The 22,826-nt window shown below is 38.0% G+C and overlaps 4 protein-coding genes across 11 annotated transcripts in view; 3 read left to right on the top strand and 1 right to left on the bottom strand.

Annotated features, from left to right (window-relative positions):
• The window catches only part of Snp (Snipper), a 28,229-nt gene extending 21,504 nt beyond the window's left edge, over positions 1-6,725 (bottom strand). For both annotated transcript variants that reach the window (XM_017638343.1, XM_017638336.1), the window contains exon 1: positions 5,483-6,725. Coding sequence is in view for 1 of the 2 variants with exons in the window: in XM_017638336.1 (XP_017493825.1) it covers positions 5,483-5,505 (23 nt within the window). In the remaining variant the exon portion in view is untranslated. The remainder of the gene's footprint in view (positions 1-5,482) is intronic.
• A 3,141-nt stretch (positions 6,726-9,866) lies between these two features.
• On the top strand, positions 9,867-11,505 carry LOC108382005 (uncharacterized). Its single transcript, XM_017638407.1, has 5 exons — positions 9,867-10,337; positions 10,424-10,506; positions 10,578-10,724; positions 10,800-11,272; positions 11,341-11,505. Exons 1-5 carry the CDS (start codon positions 9,997-9,999, stop codon positions 11,503-11,505), a joined length of 1,209 nt encoding a protein of 402 aa, XP_017493896.1. The 5' UTR covers positions 9,867-9,996.
• A 1,776-nt stretch (positions 11,506-13,281) lies between these two features.
• Positions 13,282-14,923, top strand: LOC108381922 (sarcotoxin II-3-like). The gene is made up of 2 exons (XM_017638319.1): positions 13,282-14,080; positions 14,156-14,923. Exons 1-2 carry the CDS (start codon positions 13,383-13,385, stop codon positions 14,754-14,756), a joined length of 1,299 nt encoding a protein of 432 aa, XP_017493808.1. The 5' UTR covers positions 13,282-13,382; the 3' UTR covers positions 14,757-14,923.
• A 1,289-nt stretch (positions 14,924-16,212) lies between these two features.
• Positions 16,213-22,826, top strand: part of LOC108381871 (uncharacterized) — a 283,017-nt gene continuing 276,403 nt past the window's right edge. Inside the window, exons 1-2 of one of the 7 annotated variants that reach the window (XM_017638302.1) lie at positions 16,213-16,370; positions 16,515-16,928. The gene's annotated coding sequence lies outside the window, so the exon portion shown is untranslated. Of the gene's footprint in view, positions 16,929-17,037; positions 17,323-22,826 lie in introns of all 7 variants that reach the window. The other 6 variants (XM_017638288.1, XM_017638310.1, XM_017638264.1 and 3 more) reach the window with 6 other exon arrangements.

Here is a 22,826-nt window from a genome sequence, read left to right as displayed (position 1 = left end):
ATGATTTCTCTGCAATATAATTCTAAAATTAAGCAATTATGTAAGACGTATCATTTATGTTTTATCTGATCTCGTACTTATATCTGTTAAGGTCTTGTAAAATTAGCACAAATGCACGTGATTAAAAAGTTAAATAAAAAATTTAATAAATAGCAAAATCTATTTGGCTAATTTAAAATGTTCGTTATCATTGCTCTCTTATTACTCCTATAGGAGGCCTTCGGGATGCCTCTAATGGGAGCACTCCCTTATTGCTCGTTCGGGAGGTATATGGGATGTTTTCTATGTGCACTCCCTTGTTGTCTTTTTGGGAGGTTTCTGGGAGGTAACTATGGGAGTACTCCCGTATTGCTCCATTAGAAGGTTTTTGGGATGATAATTCTGTGTTTGCTCCCCGATTGCTCGTTTAGGAGGTAAAAGGTATTACTCCCCCTCCTAGGACATCCAATGTTAAAGGGAGTATACAAAATAACATGCTTATACACAGAAGCATAGGGAGCAATGGGGAGTATTCGTATACTCCCAAGGGAGTACTCACCGAGCAATCGTACGATGCTCCCAAGTTCTACTGGGTCATTACTGAATTTATTCGCGACACTTTTAAAATTATCACTGCCTTTAAGTTTTCTTCTCGTTTACGAAGTTTCATGACTGGCTGCTTCCATTGTAATTGTTTGCGCCTTGTCTTCGCTTTAGTTGTCATTCCTTCTATGCCGAGTCGGTGGATATTTTATTTCGGGCATATCGTCCATATGCCAACTAAATCGTGGTATTTTCCTGCGTTTTATGCAGGTCGTTATTCCTATCTCTTTCGGTGCCTATCGCCCATGCAACTGGTCCATAGAAGGATTATTTTGTTTTATTAAATTCTTTTTTCGGTCAGAAATTGTTTCTTTGACGGCGTTCTAGCTAACCTATCCATCTCTTTCAACGGATCTCCAGCCGTACAGACCGAAATACCATTGGCAATTGTTCGGATTTGGATGCTTCGGATTTGGATGCATTCTTAAACCGCGCTTGAAGGCTGGCTCTCAGTACAGCTCGATCTTTACTTATATGAGTGAATATTCTCCTTCCAGAGCCACAATCTTAGGTTAGAAGAGGTCTTGAAAGAAAAGGTTTGAAAGCCGTGTATGTAGCCTACATGCCTACACTAGGTTGAGATCTGCCTTGTGTGAGGCGGCAGAAGACACTCACATGAAATTGTGAAGGTCCGACAGTTTCACCTCCACTAGCAATGACAAGCTGGTGAAAAGTCCACACTTTTAATACTTGGATACATTGAAAGTAGTAAACTGATTCCCCTTTTTTCTATTCCGGAGTAAAACTACGGATCGGTACGAACCCCTACTGCAGAGCTTCAAACTTGTTAAAGTATTTGAGTTTGCTCTCTGTTCAACCACGGCCGTAAAGACTTCGAAATGCAAACAGTTTTCTCAATAGGATATTCGTGACGGTTATGGTATGTTGGCAAAATGTACTCATAACCTCGCTAAACGCTGATTGTAGAGAATTTGTAGTTCAGAGCTATGCCTGGTTATCTCATCAGCTGCTGCGTTCCTTTACATCTTTCTAGTCTTTCTTTGACTAGTCGTACAATTGCTATGCCAAGTGACCCAGCAAAGAGTAACGTTGACGAGATGTAGGGATACCTAATGAGGCGCGTAATTTTTTTCCTAATTTCCGCTTTAACTACTAACGCCTTCAGTATAGCACCGAGTTTGAGGTGCTCGAAGCCAATGAACTATGTCTTTGAGAGATGCGTGGCAACCGGAACCAGAACAATACGATCTTGGCGTAACTTTAAAAAGTGGCGAGGTAATACCTTAAAAAGCTGCGAGTTTGGGGGCTCTCGTTTCCGAGTTACAGTGGTATTGAAGAAACTCGCAAAGAAAGAAACGGTAACCTCTTTTATCGCCCCAAAGACCCATCTGCGGCACAGGAAAACGGACAGTTTCTACTTATGAACAAATACGAGGAAAAAGTTAACAGAAATCGCTATTGGCCATCAGACTTTAGCTGGGCATTTAACTAAATTGTCTCCAAAGAAACTGGCAATATTTTTATATGTGAACACCCTTTGGAGGTTTAGTAGACTGAATTCAATAAAAGAGTTAAGAAACGGGTTGATAAGTAATCGTAAATACATATTTTTATTTGCATTTAGCGCCCAACTGTTGATGGAGTTCATTGCCCACCGCACAGAGCACGCAAAACAATACAGAGCGCTGTTAAGATTATTGTAACTAAACTGGTGTAATGTCAATAGTTAATAAGTACGTATTAGGGAATAGCTGTCATCAGCAATTACTGAGGGGAGATGAAGGGGCTTTGTGAATAATAAAACGCTGTAACACAATGAAAATCAGCTAAGTAAACTAGCAGTTGGACACTTAAATGCCACTTACCGAAGAGATAATATTTATTTATTTATTTTTTACTTGTATGTATGTTTGTATATTTTTATGCATGTATGTATGCAATTCATATGCTTATCTAGTACTTAGTAAACAAGCAAATGAGCTCACTTAAGCTGATGCCAGATAAAACTTTGTAGCTTTGCGTGACATTTATAAATTTGCCAGCAAAGCGCCAGACGCAAAAGGTATGCCACAATGAACGCCAAGAAATCAATTTTGCACTGCTTTTTTACTCGTCAAAATTGCTGTGGATTTAAGATATTTTGCTTTAAAATTATCAGCAATGTAATTGAGTTTTATGTTTCAGCATGAATACTCGAATTTGGACGAAACAAAATAAATATTAAACCGGCTGATTGTCAAAGCGCGCAAAAAGATGGGAGTTGGCCATCTTTTCGCTTCGCGCTGCAGCTTCAATGATCTATGTGGCATGCTTTGTGCATTTTCATACAATTCATCTTAGCTGTCAAAGCGAATCTGTCACGTAAAGCGAAGCAAGCGTTTCATGTGGCATCAGCTTTAGCGCCAGTTCATGACCGGTTGAGTTGAGTTGAGTCAGCTGTGCGCATGGAGTGCTGGTTCACATGACGTTTGGCTTGAGCTGATGTAATCAGATGTGACGACGCCTTTTAACACCCAAACGCCGAACATTTTGTGAGTTTACTCTTCACAAAAGGTTACCAATTAGGGAATGAGCATTTGAATGAAGTTCTAACTACATTAGTGCGCCAGTTTTACTTATCAGGCGGCATCATTAGCACTTAGCCATTAATAACTCGTATGTTGGTCATGGAGAAGGAGGAGTTTGCTAATTATAGCCACACGCGACACTGTTGGACTTGCTTGCTCATATGAATTTGCAATGAATGGGATTAGTTTTGCCAGTTGTGTCATTTGGTGATATTTCAGTGGAAATTTGCATTTAGTTAAAGCCTTGTTTATTTTGTTAGTGTAGCGAATTTTGTTTGATCAATATGCAAACTTTTCAGCTAGCTGAAGAGCGGGTGAAATATGTATATATTTTTAGTTAAATGTACCATTTATTTATTTATTTTGGAGAGTGCTCTGCTTAAATTTTTGTTACCAATAAACAATTTATTATTTTTTATTTATTTTAAATTAATTTTGCATAGATAAATAAAAAAAAAAATTATCAAAAATTAATTAATTTTTAAATTAGATGACTAAATGGGACGAAAATTTAGTTTTTCATACATAAATTTTCCAACATCAGCAAGTCTCACATTTTCCACAAAGTTTTGCCAATAATAAGCAAATTTCCAATAGAACCAAATGCAGAAATGCGAAAAATCAACAGCACCTTCTCCCACCCAATACACCGTTAAAGTCTTCAGCAAACAAAGGAAATTCAGCAAAGTTTAACGAAAGTAAAGGAAATGGCGAAGAGGGACCGGCTTGGTCAGCTGTGGAAGCTGATGGTTATAAATTTGCTTCTATTGCATTTTTAACCGACTTCCAAAAAAGGAGGAGGCTATCAGTTCGTCGGAATCTTTTTTTTTTGTTTTTTTTTTTTTATGTATGTTACCGCATAACTTTGGACCACGTCAACCGATTTCGATAATTCTTTTGTGGTCGGAAAGGTAGTGTCTCAGAGGTGGTCCCATACTAATCTGGTTAAGATCCGATCAGCGGATCATGAGATATATATATATATATTTTTTTTTTATATGGGAGTTGAAGTCGGTTTTTTTTTTTGCTAAAAATTACTAGTTATTATTATTATTGCTATGCTGTTGTGGGCATGTGTGTGCGCCTGTGTTGTATGTGCCAGCAGTCACGTTCCATGAGCGCATAAGATATGTATGGAAGAGAAAATTTTAAGTGTACATATGTACATACCTAAACATCGTATGCATGTACAGTGGTGGCCATAGAAACGAGAATACTTTGACTTCAGTTGGACATAATAATTTGAGGTGCAAAAATAACCAATTTTACTTATATACGTTGAGTCTTCAAAGTGTTTTTACTTTGCATTTCATTATTAACTCAAGAAACCAGATACTGTTACAGACAAGCTAGCGAAGAAGGGAACTGTACTGCCTTTGGGGAACCCTGCTCAGAAGACAGACTACTGCTGCAGTCTATTGCTCAGTATTTATAGGCAGCCTGTCCGATCCAGTGGCTGTGTGGTTAATGAGCTGTCTACGAACATGGCACGGAGGTGACTCTGGCGCTAGCAAGTGTCTGTTAGAATGGTCCTTACAGTAACGTAGCAGCGGAAACTGATTCTCAGTGGCTGTGCTCCTCAACTGGAAGCATTTGCGCTTCGCTGTGGAGTTGGTGATTTGGCGCCATGAGGATTCATGCCGCGGCTGTCTGTAGCGCGGCGTTCTGGCAGATCTAAGGTCTTGGCAACCGTGTCCTATCTGCTTGTGCCGGGAGTCCATATTAGTGAGTTTCTCTGTATAATTTTTCGAGTTTGGTTTGGAGACAAACTGTTACCGGAGTGGGCTTATTCTCAGTGCTATATTTTTTTTACTTGTACGAACTTTTGATTTGAGTTTTTTATGCATTAATCGAGATTGAATAAAAACTTGTCTTAAAATATTTTTTTTTTAATTACTGGTTTTTATTAGTACCTTAAAAATTACAATTAGCGCTTATTTGATATTCAAAAATTTGGACTTAAATTTTACCAAAAAATACTAGAAATAACCGACACTTCTCCCCAAAAAGGAACTAAATCTTTACTGATTTTTATTACAAATTGCATACACGGCAAGGTCTTCGAACAGATTTCAAAATATTTTTTTTTCAATGTTTACAAAATCATTTCTTGTTATATGACCTTCACTGTGTTATATTTATATACGTAAATGCATAAAAAGCACATGTGCGGCACTGCAGGATACTCACTCGTTACAAGGACCCTATCAGCTCTTGACGATAGCGCAATGCAACGACTTTGCAAACAGATATGTCGTTGTTTTGCGACATTCCTCTAAGTCTAAATTTATTTCATGCTACATACATACTTTAAATTTATGCTACATACACACATTGCTATTGCCTTGCATCGCTTCATTCTAAATACTCACCTAGCCAGTCTTATCAGCGCCATCTTCCCGTAATCCTTACAGCTTAATACGGAATCCGTTCGGAAGAACAGCAAAAATATATGTATGTAAGTAGAAGGTAACAAATTTCAATGGACAATGTTTTTTTTTTATGTATGTATGAATGCTCGTTTATCCACTTAGCAGTTCGTTGTCCTTTTTCGTTGTTGGCCAGCTAGCAGCAGTCAGCAGTCGGCAGTTAGCAGTAAAAGTCCAAGACGAGTTGCAGCAATGCAATTACCACACCCACGTACCAATTGTCGTTGTCTGTTGTCCGTTTTTTTCTGTTTTACTCCTTTTCACTTGTTTCGAGTTGAAGAAAAAAAAATATTTTTGGCAGTGATTTCTATTCATCGGCAAAATGGGGGATGCATACAAAAAAAAAAAGGAATGATTCCTTTTGCAGACGGACAATTCTCACGTTTATTACTCAATTCACCGTCCCTTTTCACCTAACGATTTTTGTTACTTTGCAGCGGTTATTGCTCCGCACATTCGTTTGGTTATTGTTGTTGCTATTGCTGCTAGGTGGAGAAATGTATGTTTATTTGTAAGTAGTTGACGCGTTGTTGTTTCTGCCGGTACTCACGGCGCTATTTACCTTTTGTAGGTAGGAATTTCTTGTTATTATTTTTTGTTGTTGCTTTTTATGACTGTGTTTTGTTTTCGATTTTTCCACCTTTAACTGCTTGGCGATTGCGTTCAAATGATTACGTTTGTTTTCTCACGTTTAGTTTTATTTTCTGGTTGTTTTACATATGTACGTAAATATATAGCATTTATTCCGTTGTTTTTGTACGCGGCTTTTCGTGTGTGTTTACATTACGATTTGCGCAAACTAAGTCAACTTCCGTTTGATTTGTTTATAGAATTTGCATTTATTCCAAGTCGTCATAGATACCACTGGGAAATTATGAAATTTTCGTTGCACAAATAACTTTGAATTCAACGGAAATTGTTTAAGAATTTCATTTTCGGTAAGTCTTCTTTTAGATTCGCTAGTAATATTTTATTTTTGGCTTAAGAAAATCGTAGATTCGACAGTTTCTTTGGGGAATTTGAAATCGTGTTTCTTTCAGCACAGCACTTTTTTTCTTGTTGCCAGCAAATTAGTGCAAGTTGTTTTTTTTTTCAGAAATATTAAGCGAATTGCTGTTAAAAATCAAGCGAACAGCTTTCACCAACTTGTCTTCGCGCGTGTTTAAAATCAACTGAAGTTAAATCTGTCTGCTATCGTCGTTTTTCCACACTTTGCGATTTCAGCCACAATGAACGAAGAGCGCGAAACAATGCAGTGAGCGTCAAAAGCCGGTTTTTTAAATTCTCTTTAGCCAGCAGGGTTGCTTTCGTTGGGTTGATTTCCTAATAAAAGGTCTGTTTTTACATTTCTGGATAAGTTTCGGGCAAATGAGCGTTAATACGAAATGCTCTCAAAACGACAATGAAACTGCACAAAACCATGGGAAGGCAAAAACCACTTTCGTGCCCGAAACTAAACATCAAATCGTATAAAATTTTAAATTTGAAAGCTGAACGGCAGCGAACTCATTAACGTAAAATTGTTAGTGAAGTTGACATTTTTTTCAATAAAAAAAAAAAGCAGCCTGTTATTCATTCATGATAAACAGTCCGGGCGACATGGGGTTAGTGAGAAACACAAATTACTCTCTGAAAGTGGCTCTCACCGTCCAAGAACAGACCACGGTTGCCGTTTTGTACCAAATGGACCAAATTGGGTCCATTTCTTTTCGTGTGGTCCACTGAATAATATAATGTTAATAATATACAATTGTAATGCACTTTGGATGCAATATAAAAAAAATCGTTATAAAAGCTGAATTGGCATATTTTCGTGATAAAGAAGAAGAAACTCTACACAATTTTCCGATGTAATAAAACATTGGTCAATGTTTTACCATTCGGTTCATTTTTTGGTCCGAAAAATTATTTGGAAATGGCAACCGTGGAACAGACAAACGAAATAAAAATTGGGCAGGCCAACGCGGTGAAAGTGAAAAGTGAGTATTTTTTTAGGCTATAGAATGAAATAATAATAATAAGATATTTGATTAATTTTGTAAAATATGTGTTGCGGCATAATTTTTTATCGCAAGTCCCCCCTAAAGTCCCAAGAGCAATGTCTCAACTCAATACAACTCTGTTTTTGAATCTGGCATCAGCGTTCAGACTTTATTCCGATCGGAGTAGATTTACTACGGTTTAAAAAAACAAGTAATTTTTAAGCAAAAAACAAAACCGACTTCAATTCTCATACAAATTTTAGATTATCGTTATTTTCTTCATGATCCAATGATCGGATTTAAACCAAACCGTGTTTTGGTAGTTAACCCACTGTAAGAATGTCTCACCGCACGCGTTCCACGGAAATTAAATAAACTTTGCTAACGCTTATGCATATGCTTATTTATTGAAGCTTAACAAAAAACATGAAATCTAAATTTATCGTTTGAATATAAAATGATATGCTATATGACTCGTTTTACACTTGTGTGTTTCGTGCGCTTCGCTTAAGCTTCCATCGCTGTCTATCTAGNCCACTCAAAACTACCTAGATATCGCTATCTGAGAGGGAAAACCTGCTAAGCCCAGTTTTAAATATTTTAAAGGGGAGCATAAAACCCTTTCGCGTAACTAAACATCTCCAAACGAATCCATTTACGCAATGTTTATGAAAAATTTGTGCATTCTTTGGGACTTATCACAACTTCTGTCACTGTTTTGGACTTAGAAAGTTTGCGTATTGCTGAAAAGAAACGGTTAGAAGTGAAATAGTTAGAATAATCTTTTAGGAAATTAATAATTTTTAATACATAGTTCTTGCTTCCTGCATTAAAATAAATTTTTTAGTAAAAGTGGACTTAGCAAATTTTCGCTCTGAGTTAATTATAGGTTTTTTTCATATAGAGGTGGAATGCAGCGAAAGCCAGTGTGAGATTTTAACGTACTAAAACCACCTCTTCTCGTCCGGTTTGCCCGCTGGTACTACCGCCAAGTATTTCGTCAGGAGGCCGTTTGAGCAAATTGCTCGAAGATGTTTAGGTCGACATTGTCAGTCATCTCGGTACGAACGTCGGGGTCTCCGTTCATAGTCTCAGTCCGCACTTCATACGTTAGCTAGTCTCTATCTCTAATCGCTGTGCTCGTTCGTTAGGTATATGTAACATATTATATTTGGGTTATTGTTTTTGCATGTATGTAGTTGAAGTTTAAAGAGATGTTTGCGAAAGCAATGCCCACAGTGCAATTTTCTAATTACTTGTAGTAGTGTAGTATTGCTAAAAATGAAAAGGCAAGCAGTGTTACTTTCACTTCACTTCAGACTAGAGCTGCCAGATCATAAGCAAATAAATTGCGGCCTACACATCAATACGGGCACGATGAGAGATTTTCAAGTGCTGTTTTAGTTCGTCGAGGGAGGTCCTTACTGCTCAATTCTACAAGTCCAAAGTAGCCGTTGGTTGGTTATTGGTGCGAGTACTGGTTCCCAAGTAGACGAAGCCACCGAGTCCAACAAGCCAACAAGGCACGCCACGTAAATTTTACGTAGAATCTTTTTATCGAGTACTCCAAGAACCGTTGCATCAAAAGCTTACTTGTCCGCGATTTGTGAGCCTTTCTCCATTTCAAATCCACCTTGCTGATACGACGCCCTGTCTGTTCAAGTCCAAGGTCACATGCAGGTACACAAAGTACTTCCACTCTGACTTTTCTTGGTAGGACCGAATGTACATATATCCCTCTGGTGGGGATGGACCAGAGGAAGAGGGGTGTTAATTGATTTTGGGTTTGCTGATATGTGAAGATATATTTTGTATCATGCAGAGACTCCATATAATGGATTTACATTACGTACGTCGGAATTTAGTCTTCTGCAGTAGCCAGAACGCACTTGTGATAGTATCTATAGCGCGACTCCAACAGGGAATTGAAGTTTTGTCTCATCAACGGTCGGTGTTAGCTTTCCTAAACCGTCCGTCACAGGTCGGGAGTTGGTGAGGGTTGCGACAGACTCCCTGTGAATGCCGCTTATGGCCTGCCTTTACAGTTCGTAGACGAGACATGGCGCAGGTTCTGCCTCAGGTAGGTGTCTGTTCGGGTGCTCACGTCTGTGGCACCGTGCTACAAACGGCATGCACAGCATAATGTTTTGCTCACTCTCAGGGAAACTTTGGGCCTCAGTGTGAAGGTGATCTTCAGCTAAGTGGCGACTTCCAAACGCTGCCAACAATTAGGACACGTTTCATTTCTTATTTTCTACATACAAAAAATTCTGTGAAATTTTCCTACAGACATTTTCCAAAAAATTGCGTGATATATTAATTTCTTGTTTTTCCAATAATTTGACAAAATTTTTCAGAAATATTCAGTAATTTTTGTTTTGCTTAGCTTATTGTTCTAAAATATTTAAATAACGCTTTTTAAATCGTCGTTTCTGAAACCATTATAAAACCTTCAATACGACTAACCCTAGCAAGATGTGGGAAGAGCTTGCCAGCTATAAGAATCACTTCCTTCAACTCGAAGTGAAGAACATGAAAAGTGAAACGATAAACGATTTGGTCACCAGCGCATATCAACAACGTCAATCGAAGCGCTGCAAATGTGCATGCCCAGACGTGGCCAAATGTGAGAGTTCCACCTATTTCCGGGACCATGCGGCGTTGGCTTACGGCTTCATATGCGTAGAGAAGTTGATCAAAGATATGTGTAGTGACGTGCCGCTAGTAAAATGGCAGAATATTAATTCACTCTCAGAAGTATTGCGCAATCCATGGCAAGCGCAGCGGGCCATTACACAGTACGATGTGGTGCGGAAGTAAGTGGACTCTTATTCTATGAAGATAGAACTGGTCTAATAGCAGCTCCAACACGCTGAACTTTTGTTTTTTTTTCTACCGCTAGGTGCACAAATATGTTCATGCGCCTACAGTATGGCTATCATCAGGAACACTACCACGAACGCAGGCAGTTGATGAAAATATTCTGTAAGTAGTCAGAAAGCAAAAAAAAAAATAAACAAAAGGAGTTTACACTTTCTGCCTGCCCCTCTCGCCAGATATAGTTTCCGGCTATCTAAATGGCGCTCACCAGATTGCGCAACGCACTCATCTACTCGACGAGTTTTACGCGATCATTCATAAGCGTGAGGATACGCATTTGTTGGCTTGCAAATTGCTGCGCAATTTAACGGAGAAACCAGAAAGTAAGAAAGCTTAACTCTAATAGCTTAAACAATCTATACTTATGTAAATATATTAACTTTTACGCCCCTCCTCAGTTTTGCTCTATATGCTCGACAAAACCGACTCTTTTAGCAAACTCGCACTCATTTTTAGACACGATCCTTGCACACCCTTCCATCCCAATCCATTGTGGGAACACCTTTGCCATTTCTTGGAGATTGCGCCTCAGCTTGGCATAGCTTACGGTTGTTTCGAACTTCTGATTGAGCGCATCAAATGCAGACGTCTCTTCTATCATGAACTCTGCATGAAATGCTTCGCTATGCTGCTGCGTTGTGAGGAGGGTCAGAAGCGTTTCGATAAAATTGATGGCGTCAAAATGCTCTATGACATAATCGCGGATGAGCAGCACAAATTGGATAATTATGAATACGTCCTGCTGGCGTTGCTGCATGGTTTGGTGAGCGATCGCGCGCTTTGGCGTTGTCGTGAATTTACCGTTCTGCCGAAACGCATTATTGCGCTGGCGAAGTCTAAGAATGCCAATTTGCAGCTGGTATGCCTCAAGGTCGGCTCCACGAAATTTCTTTAGCGATTTCGTGGCTTTATAAGCTTTTATTTTTACACTTATTTCAGATACTTCGTCTCTTATGCGCAATGCCCTGTGTAAAAGCCTACATTCTTAACGGTTGCATGTCTGATATAATGTCTATTAAGTGTTTGAATGAACAGAATGAGTGCACGCGTGATTCGCTGACGGAATGGTTAAACCGCGATATTTGGGATTCGAGCGAAATGTGAATTATAACATCATATTTTTTTTTTTTTTGATTCCCGAAAAACTTTATTTTGGTTTTGTAAATAGAAGACCGTTTATACATATAAACCCATATTTTTCTGTTGCCTTGGGTATACTAAAACGTTTGGGAGCCTTTGAGGAAAGAACGCACTCGGCGGAATATCTAAATAGTAATAAAGGGAATACGGGCTTAGCTCTTAAACTCACTCTACAAGACCCTAGTGGATCTAACTCGAGCTTATTAGACACTTATGTGATCCAAAATTTATCAAATTTCCATAGTGTGCCAAATCATGGAAAAGACTGCAGATAAGCAAAACGACTCCCATCACGCTTTCATAAATTTCAAAGCCCACAAAGTGTTTAGGATCTCAGATCTATGTAAGTTTGGGACCATCGCGAGACTCCCAGGACTATATAAAATGATGTCCAGCATAGCCTTCTGCTCTGTCTAAAGCGGAAAGGATTTAGCCAATTTGTTCGAAATTTTTTAACACTTAAACTAGCTGGGACATTCCACTAGACTCGAAACCGTCAGATACGATGGTAGAAGGAATTCGCAAACTGGGTAATCCATCGTTATAATATGAGACCTGGCTTGCCGGATTGAAGAGATGATCCCACTCCCTCTAGAAAGATGATTAATTAATACCTGTTAAGGCTCTGGGCTTACTGATTGTGCGCCATATGTTTATCAGGATAAATGTACCTCGCAACCCCAAAGTTGTCTGCTAAGTTTATAAGGATACCGAATCATACGACATTGCCGAAAACAGCTTAGATAATGACATGATAAGTTGAGGCGGCATTCCTGCACAAAAGAAGTGTGGGAATCTCTCCAAGTTAGTTTTTTTATTACTATAGATATATCGATAAAACCGATAAATATGTCGATAACCAATTACTTAAAAAATTTCGATAAGAATAATTATATCTCGGCATATATCAAGATTAATTTCGATAACCGCGATATCGATTATGCACATATTTATCGATAATAATATCGTCTGCCTACCAAATTAATATATCACAATATCGAAAAATATACCTATAGTATTATCGATAAGATCGATAAGTATATAGAAAACAATTTTTTTGATAAGTGTATCGATCGAAATTGGTTATATGCATTTATCGATAAGTGCAACTAACCCGTGCGACAAACATTGGGCTTTACCTAGTTTTTCTTTTCCATTTTTATAATTTCGAAAACACCTGTAGAATCATTGGTGGTTGAATCTTGGATGCTGATACGTACATATATACATCCATACAAATTTTCAAAAACTTTAATATGTACTGTGAATTTTGGTCGACAGATTTTTTTCCTTTGAATCAAATTTTTATTAACCGAGTCATGAGCTGCATGCGAATACTTATGTACATACATACATACATATATAGCTAAGATTGGGGATCCCTCTCAGCTCATAACAACAACAGAAATGTATATGTACATACAAACATACATATATCATACATCACGTTGAGCTGTGTAGCCTTAAAAAACGTTTCGCTGCATTGACGGGGGTTCCAAACACAATACAATAACTAAAAAAAAACAAAAGCCGGCTTTTAAGGCATTTGAGCTACTGTTTCATTTATTTCTGATAAGAAAAGGTATTGCTTATCAGCTGAGAATAAAATATTTAAAAAATACATCAGAGGAATCACATATCCAAAAAGATTATGGGAATACCCTCATTGGTGATAAGACAGCGCGCCAGATAGAAACATACATAGAGCATGCAATATAAACTGCTGATGTACACAGCACAGGTATCACAACTCATTTAGCAAGCGAATAGCCAACAACGAATAAGATTATAATAAAATAATTGGAAGGAAATACAGTCGTAAAAGACTCTCATTAAAAAAAATGAAACTACAACTTTTCGCCATTTTGGCGGTCGCTATCACCGTTTTGGTTTGCGTGGCGGCAGCACCAGGACGCCATCAGAATCCACCAACAGTGCGCCCACAGCCGCCACCACGTCCCATCCGAGTACGTCGCTATGCTGAACCAGGACGCCACCAGAATCCACCAACAGTGCGTCCACAGCCGCCACCTCGTCCTATTCGTGTACGTCGCTATGCTGAACCAGGACGTCATCAGAATCCGCCAACAGTGCGGCTACAGCCGCCACCATGTCCCATCCGTGTACGTCGCTATGCTGAACCAGGACGCCATCAGAATCCACCAACAGTGCGTCCACAGCCGCCACCTCGTCCTATTCGTGTACGTCGCTATGCTGAACCGGAACGCCATCAGAATCCACCAACAGTGCGTCCACAGCCGCCACCTCGTCCCATACGCGTCAGACGTTATGCGGAACCAGAACGCCATCAGAATCCGCCAACAGTGCGGCCACAGCCGCCACCACGTCCCATCCGTGTACGACGCGATGTAGCTACTGGCGGCGCTGTGGCAACGAACCCAAATGGTGGACATGATGTCAAGCTAGAGATCGCAAAAGGCTTAGGCACACCCGATGCTAATGTGATTGGTAGCGCGTTTGCGATGGGCAATACCAAAGGTGGACCGGTGACTACTGGCGGCAGTTTGGCTGCTAATGTGTAAGTGAATATTGAGCCTTAATAATTTATATTTCACGGCATCTAATAACGCCTCTGATTACTCCACATTAACAGCAAGGGACTTGGCGCCTCTATTACCAAAGAGCATACGCCTGGCATCAGTGATACGCTAACTAAGAGCGCTTCGGCAAATGTTCTACTGAATGAAAATAATCGCTTGGATGCATCCATCTTTAAAGCGGACACAAAATTGTCAAATGGCTTCGAGTTTGAGAAGAACGGTGGCTCGTTGGCCTTAAACAACGCCGGCGGTCATGGCATATCCATTGCCAAGGAGACCATACCCGGTTTCAGTGACTCGCTAACGAAATCTGCGCATGCTACATTCTTCAATAATGGCGCGCACAGCGTGGGCGCCAATGTGTTTGATACCAAAAAATCCTTCGACTTTGGCCCCACATTACGCGAAACAGGTGGAAATCTCAATTGGGCGCATACGAATGGCCATGCCGCGAATTTGGGTCTTTCCAAGGTTCATGATTTTGGCACCAAATTTAATTATGGCGCAAGTTCGAATTTATTTACCTCAGCTGATCGCCAAACGAGCTTGGACTTCAATGCTGGCGGTTCACGTTGGCTGAATGGTCCGCTGAGCGGCAGGAATGACTTCAACACTGGATTTGGGCTTTCGCACAGATTCAGCAATTGGGGTTAAGGGAGTTGATGAAGGGTTTGGATTGTGGCACAGAGTAGAGTATTTGTTTGGTCATAAAACATAATGCGGCAAGAATTATTTATTTATTTGCATACATACATATGTGCATGCATATGCATTTGTAATTAGGATTTTTTAAGTACGAAAATGTAATCGAAAAATAAAATGAAATACTAAATAATTTATCAAAAAACTTAAGCCAGTTTTATTAGACTTAGTCCACATTTAGTTAGGTTGGGAGGGCGTGCGTGGAACAATCCACGATTCACAGGATTGTCCATTGTGAATGCCCGCTTTAAGTGAGTTTCAGGAGGAGACAAGTACCTACATATAACCAAAATAGCAGCTTCAAGTCATTATTCTACTGAACCGATTACTATCTCTAATAAAGCCGAGGAGATCCAACATTTCCCCCTCCGCTATCTCGCCCAGACTGTTGAAGAAGCGTGAACCCAAGTGCTTGAGGCGCTTCGTCTGTAGACCTGGACATCGACCTAGAAAGTGGTCAATTGACTCCTCCTCATCCTCAATATGGGCAAGGAAGCTCAGATAAAGAACTGCGTAAGGATAGACCCAGAATCCTTCATAGGATACCATTGAACGCCGTAACACGAAGCTAGCATACTTATCTGGCTGAACAAATACGCTAGTTAACAGACAGTCTAAGTCCTGAAAATATCAATAAGGAGAGTCGAAGCTCTCCTTCACCTCAGTAAGCATGAAGTAAGAATTTATATCTTACTGGCCATTGCTTGGCAATGAAACACTTGTCAAACATAGGAGTTGTTAACTGTGATCAGTGTACTTGTGTACAGAAGAACATTAAACAGCAGCCAAACAATTTGCCACTATGAAGCCCTGACTACGACAAGACTTCGCTTCCTCGGATCACAGTACCTACAAGCACACGACCTAAATGGCACTCAGCCAAAGGACTTCTCGAGGCTTCTTAGTAATACGTGGATCAAAGAAAACTTGTACCCAAAAGGAGGTTTGTTACAATAAACCATTTTACGGCACATAAATGTGGCTACATATTAACGCCCCTTGTTTTATTTATTCCGCGTAATTCATCACTTCAAAAACGTCCCATTATTTTGCAAGCTTCCATTTCCCCTTCGCACTACAGCTATGTGCTTGTCCCAAATAACCGTTAGAAATTACCCGAAAGTTTTGTCGGCTACTCAGCTGTTTCAAAGTTTTTACGGCGTGCTTTCAGATCAACATACTCACATTCTCACCCGGCAGCTTTTGCACTCTCAAAGGCGACCTGCGCTCAGCAGCCATTATTTGCCATCAAATTTCACCCGCACACAACGGTAATTTCTCACAAAAAAAAACAGTAAAAAAAGCTTAACCGCTTGCATGGCTGTGTCGGCGCTTCCGTTTGGTCCAGCTGGTGGCCACTGGCACTCGCTACAATCGCTATTTAAGTGCCTGTTATAAGCCGCTAGAATTCAGTTCGTGTTCTAGCGTTTGCGAAGCCGTCGTCGTCGGAGTGTACGCGCATTAGCGAATTCCTTTTTCGCTTAGTGTTTGATAGCCTTGCAAGACAAGCTTACAGCCTTATGTAGCTGTTGTGTAGCAAGGACACGAGTGTTTCAAAGTACATATGTACGTATGTTTTCTCGGTTGTCGGTTATTTCGTTGGCTAGTGGATAATTGGCTAAATATGGGACGCCAATTGCCCAACGGTCGAACCGATGATGTGCAGCGGTCACTTGCAAGCGGCGTTTAATGAAAGTTTCGTTGATTTAGCTGTGAGTTTTTAAGGTGGATTTATTGAATGCAGTGCTGATTTTTGTTTTCGTATAGATTTGTACATATGTACATATGTAGTTGTAAGTTTGTTGGATACCGCACACACACACACACACACACACATGCGGTCTGTTGTGGAGCTTTAGTGATTTCGCACAACAACTCAGTCGCCGGGTTGATTGAATTCGGTGGATTGGACGGTGTTGGCCGTCGTCGTCATCATCGTCGCGGTGAGCAGCTCCATTCTTCAGTCTGTTATTGACTTTCGGGTTGTGCGCGTGTAGCCGAGACGCTGCTGCTTAGTATTCGTTGGTGCGGATTTGCTTGTGCTCGTTCGGACGCATATCCTGTTTTTTTTTCGCAGTGCCAGCACAGATTTTATCGTGAGCGCTGGTGTGGGTGTAATCCTTTGTAGGCGTTAAAATTAAATTTTCCGCTTACATTTAAGCTGGTTGTTGTGAATCGATGTGAAAAACGCGTTGTATTAGTGTGTGTGTGTGGAATGTTTTTTTGCTTTTAGGCAGGTACCTGAGTCTCCTCTCTGCGTTCGCATCCGGTGGCGAAAGGCTGTTAACAAAGGAGTTAAAATAAAGTAGAAAGAAAAAAGTTGAGCTTTTCCTTTGATTTTTTATTTTGGAAGGATTAAATGGCTTGAAACTGCTGCCGCATATTTGACTTTCATCCTGTTGACACGGACTGACCAAGTAGGATTGTGGAAAAATCGAAATGGCATGTAAACGGTGAAATTAATAGGTGTAAGGATGGTGGAAGAGGTGTACAGAAAAATTTGACTTAAAAAAAAGAAGTAAATATAAAATTATATTCAACAATTTTTAAACATAAATATAAAATAAAAAATAAATAAAAAAGTGGCAGTCAGAAACTGGCTTCAAACTCGAAAATTTTAAATTGGTTCAACATTTATACTCAAAGAGCGCAAATAAAAAACTTAAAAACAAAAAACAACACAAATATTAAAACTAAAAGAGAAAACTTGAACTGCCACTAGCCTCGAAAAACTCAAAACTCTAACCACATCAAAATTTTTTAAGAGAAAATCCTTTCAAGTTTGGAGTCATTTATTAAAATTAGATAAAATTCAGTAAAAAGTACAAAAAAATGAAAAAAAAAATTATATTAGATGTCAAAAATATGCTTATAAATACAATAAATGACCAAAAACTAATCCTAAAAAATACTAATAAATACAATAAATGTCCAAAAACTAACCTAACAAAAAAAAAACAATTATGATACAAATAGTTTTTGGGTTGTGACTTTTAAAGTTTAAAGGAGCCATATACTCACAGTGTCATAATAATAAGCGCACGTCCATTTTATGTTATTTAATTTAAGATTTTTTTTTATGAAATAAATTTATTCTTTACCTACATTCATTCATTCAAAATAGTCATTCATTTAAAATAGATAAAATGCATTAAAAATTATAAAAAAAAAAAATTTAGTTTTAGATCCCAAAAATATATCTACTAAAAAATACAATAAATGACCAAAAAATAATCCTAAAAAATACTAAGAAATAAAATAAATGACCAAAAACTAACCTAACAAAAAAAAAACAATTATGATACAAATATTTTTTGAGTTTTTACAGCCATATAGTCACAGTGTCATAATAATAAGCGAACGCCCATTTTTTTGTTATTTAATTTCAGATATTTTTTTATGAAATTAATTTATTCTTTAACAAAAACACTATAAATCCAAGTTTTAAGTTTTATAGAATATTTATAAAAAAATTAATCAACCTTTCGTAAAAATTTCAAAATTACTAATTAGATTTCTCATAAAGATTTTGAGTATGCATTTTTTTAGCTTATTCAATATTAGTATGTATAATAAAGTGCACGTTTGTGGCACCACTGATTTTTTGCTGACGATGTGGGGCATTATTGTCCATACAAAGAAATAAAAATAAGAAATATTTTCATAAAAAAAATTACTGAGATTAAATACCAAAAAACGAAAAAAAATTGTTAAAACCTTCCAATTTGTGGTGCGCTTATAATTATGACAGGGGATGTGTATGTACATATTGAAATTCTTAAAAACAGAAATTACAAAAAAAAAAAACTAAAAATACAACAACCGACAACAAAAAGTTATAAAAAAAGATGTCGAAAATGAAATAAAAATCAAATTAAAGTTAAAGCAAATTAATTTGGTGATTTTCCTTAAGCTGGTAAATGTACCGAAACCCTCGAAAAACTCTAATCATCCAAAATTTGTACAGAAAAAAATTTTGAATTTTTACGAAAAAAGTATCTTGCTCTTTATATCAAGTCTTTGCATTCCTTTATTTCCCAGTGAAGCGCCTGTATTGTCCGCTTCCCCTTTTATGTGTCTACGCAGTAAATTTTTTTATAATGCTTTCTCGCTATGAATTGTTATTTTTATGCCTTGCCATAAGGACACATGTCAAAAGGATAAACAAGGCCAGTGCGGTTGCGTATGAATAGCTGCGTGGGCCATATTTTTGGAAGTGTTGTTGAAAGGATAGATATTAATTTTTTTGCTACTCAATTAGGCTGTCATCAAAAATAGGTTGTAAATTGAAGTACATAAAAAGGAAGGGATGAAGCGTAGGTTATTGAGATTCTATGAAAAGCCAATGAAGCTTAAAAGGCAAAATACGAGTATGCACACATACATATATACATACGTATTGTATATTTGTATAAGTAAATATAAAGCATTTTATGGGGTTCAAGCAAAAATTAATTTATTTTTATACACTTTTAAGTGATGCTCTGCAAGTGCTATTAAAATGCCTTAAGTATGGAGTGTCCACGCATGTGGCTGGAATCAAATAAAGGTTTAATTAAATTGAGAATATGTGTGCAGGTTTAAACACAGAAGCATAAATATGAAGGACGTGTGTTGAATGAATAGCGTTCCTTGCTGGTGGGAGGCACATTAAACTAATTTATGCTAACTACAGTTTTTTGAAGAGAGAATTCATAAATTTGAATTGCGGCGAGGCTAAGCCGATGAAATTTCAGCAAAGTGTATTTTAAAGCATATTTTGTGGAAATTTCAGGCGAGATTTACAATTTAGTGCAACACGAAATTGATTTTTAATCCATTTGAGTTCCTGGATACAAAGCGACAACCCTTTAATCCTTTGACTCTCCCCCTCCTCCTCGTCTTGTTTCCCTCAATTTTAGGCCTGACGTGAGGCATCAGTGGCTCTATTCGGCTGTGGGGGGAAATTGAAAAGATATGGAAATGCGTAATCTTCATTAGTCAGACACCAATAAACTTCTACATGGATATTTCGAAGCTTGAAAAAAAGGTTGATGGAGGAGCAGTTTGCCATTCAACAAACTGAAATTTAGGCTTCCAGTTCACTGTACATAGCGCTTTCCAGACAGAGATTGCTGCCATTAAGGAGTCTGTTGGTTTATTGGTTGCTCAACGACGTCGCAAATAAGGAAAACATTTACTCTGATATTTAGCCAAGTGTTTATCAAGGCCATCGGGATGCCTTAGCTCACTTTAACAGGTGCCGGATTTTTTTCTGGCCAGACTTACATATGTATGTGGGTAACAGGCCACAGTGATATTGCAGGGAATTGCATTGCGTATGAATTGGCTTGGAAATACACTCTTAAGTCAGTTTCACTGTATTGTATGCTATTACAACAACAACAACAGAGCGGGAGTGCCTATTCCTATATGCGGGTCTGTTGCCAGTTCAGCGCATGCTGGACGAAAACACCATTACGTTTGCAGCAGCAAGGTCTGACGTAGCAGTCAAGGGATCACGACAAAGTCACGACACTCAATGCTGACGAATGTATTGAAAGAACATTTTACAAATGGTTTTCTATTTTCTATCCATAGCAGTGTCAGACCTTGTTGTTCGCATGGCAACTTTTGTATGCGGCCTTTTTTTACAATAGAAGGGACAGTGAAGGCGGCTTTCTTAACATTCAATCAAAAGTTATATTTGCTGGAATCTTATACTTCTCTATTCTTTGGCTATTTACTAGAACCGCTGTCGTTTGATCTGCTACAGGGATTTTTCAAAATCTAATCCAAATCTCTTCCACCAGTTCTAGAAACTTTTATAGGCATTTGACTGAAGGGGCAAGGGAAGAATAATTCAAACAAGAGACAAGGTATTTTACAAAGACAGTAGGCGTCTTCAAGTCTTTCATTAGCTGAGATTTAATTATAGAATTGGCTATAGTAGTTAGGCATATCGCCCAGCTTTTATTATACAATCCAGCGATTGTTGATTTTTTTCGATTTATACATCTTTGGCAAGACTTTGCTTGCCTTCCGTCGACGGCTGTAAAGAGCTAAAATCATTAAAGTGAATAAATTTTGTTATTAAGAAGAAATATATGATAAGAAATTGCTTAAACTTACTTTTTTCAAATCGGGATTTATCGGAGATTTCTATTTAATATGAGTAACTCATGTGCAGTTGAACTAAACCGAGACAAATTTTTTTGTTAACGTTTTTTTTATTAAATTAAAAAATTCAGAACTTCTACATCCTTTAAGACTATATCTCTTAAAAAATGTTATTAGAAAGGAAATTTGTTTAGTATTTTTACCGAGCATGGTTTGGTCAAAATAAATTTGGGAATGTGGTTCGTAATTTTAAATATTAGAAGATATATAAAAGACAAATTGTATGAAAAATTATTAACGTGGTATGGCAGATAAATAACTTGATCCATTACCATTCCAATGATACCCAACTTTTGTAATTAAGTAGGGAAAAAACGGTAAACTTATAAGGAATTTCTTTGACGCAAATTGACTGTTTTATCAATATTAGTTACGCCAATAATTTTTATAAAGAGATTTTAAAAATTTGTTTAGTAAATTTCTGTCAGTTTTAGTACGAAGTCAATTGACATAACGAAATTTTCTTTTTCGATAACTTGTTTTAGCTACTGTCCGAAAGACGCTTTTTGTTCTAAACACACTTTGCCTTCAAATTGTATTCTAAATCGATTTTGCATACATACTTAAATATGTATCTATAAAATTGGAAAGTAGAGAATTGTAGAAAACAATGAGTAAGAATTTTTCTCTGATTAAACCATAGAAATCCAACAAGCCACAAAAGAACAATACAACAATGGAATATCTTCTTTGTCAAAGCGAGATCTTCTATTCAAAAGTCAATGAAATTTAACAATACTCTTCTTCTGATAATTTAATTTTTTAGTTACAAAATCAGAAATCAAAGTAAATATAATAGTGACTATCATTTTAATAGCAATCCTTTGCTTGCCACAGTGGATAATCCCTTTTTACCATTTATCAGACTGTATGCTATGAAAAGTATATGTATGTGTGTAGCATATCTTCTGTATCTTCACTTTTTTCTTAATTTTCGCTATAGCCGCTTGGGTAGTTCTGGTTGCGCCTAGTAAAAATTTTTTTCTAATTGCGGTCACCCCTCATCAAGCAGTGGCAAACCTTAGACTGTATTTGTTGCCATGAAAAAGCTTCTAAAAATCAATACATTTGTTTAATACGAGTATCATTAAGATTCTTACCACCGACGCAGACGGAGATCGGCAAAATACGTAGAAAAATGTATAAGCATTAAATGTTAAATTTTTTTTATACAATAAGATACGCTAGACTTTTCCCTTGCGAGCTAACTGGTGCCAATCACATTCGCTACGTAAGATTTTGTCTCCCACAAACTCGGACTTTCAAAAAAGGGCAAGTCGCCCGCTTCTTCTGCTAGAATGAACTCTTCTTCATATTTTTGTTCAAAAAGTTGCAGCATCAGGTGAACTGCAACTGCGCCTACCTAGCAACAATTCTCATACAGGTACACTTGGAAAGATGTTAGCGTTGAAAAGATCCGGACCACTTGACTTCATGACCAAAGAGATCTGCTTGGTTAACGCACCCTTCTTCCAGAATAGTATTTACGTAGGTACACAGATTGTTCAAAGATGGACCTGAAAGTGGGTACAGATATTTACGGACCTGGCTATAAATTTTTGACTCCAAAGAGAAAATGGGCCACGGCGTTTCCGGCGGAAATGTTAGCATTTTTAGCCGGTGGCAGAGAGCCAAGCAACCAATAAGGTAAAACCTTACCTTCAAGCCTTCTAGAGACTATTATATCCACTTTAGGCAGCGAGAAATACGGTAAGACAGTGCCTTTACGGCGTCGTAGGTAACGTGGTTTCTAACTAAAATCTGAATACAGAATAGTAGCGGAGAGTGGTAGGCGACCCATACCAGGGTCTTCGACTATCTTTCCAATATAAGTGCTACATATTAAGGAGTCTTCTCAATTGA

This window comes from Rhagoletis zephyria, unplaced genomic scaffold (genome assembly GCF_001687245.7).
Source record: "Rhagoletis zephyria isolate East Lansing unplaced genomic scaffold, Rhagoletis_zephyria_1.1 Rzeph_scaffold_00142, whole genome shotgun sequence".
NCBI lineage: Eukaryota > Metazoa > Arthropoda > Insecta > Diptera > Tephritidae > Rhagoletis > Rhagoletis zephyria.
This window is presented reverse-complemented; position numbering and strand designations above follow the sequence as displayed.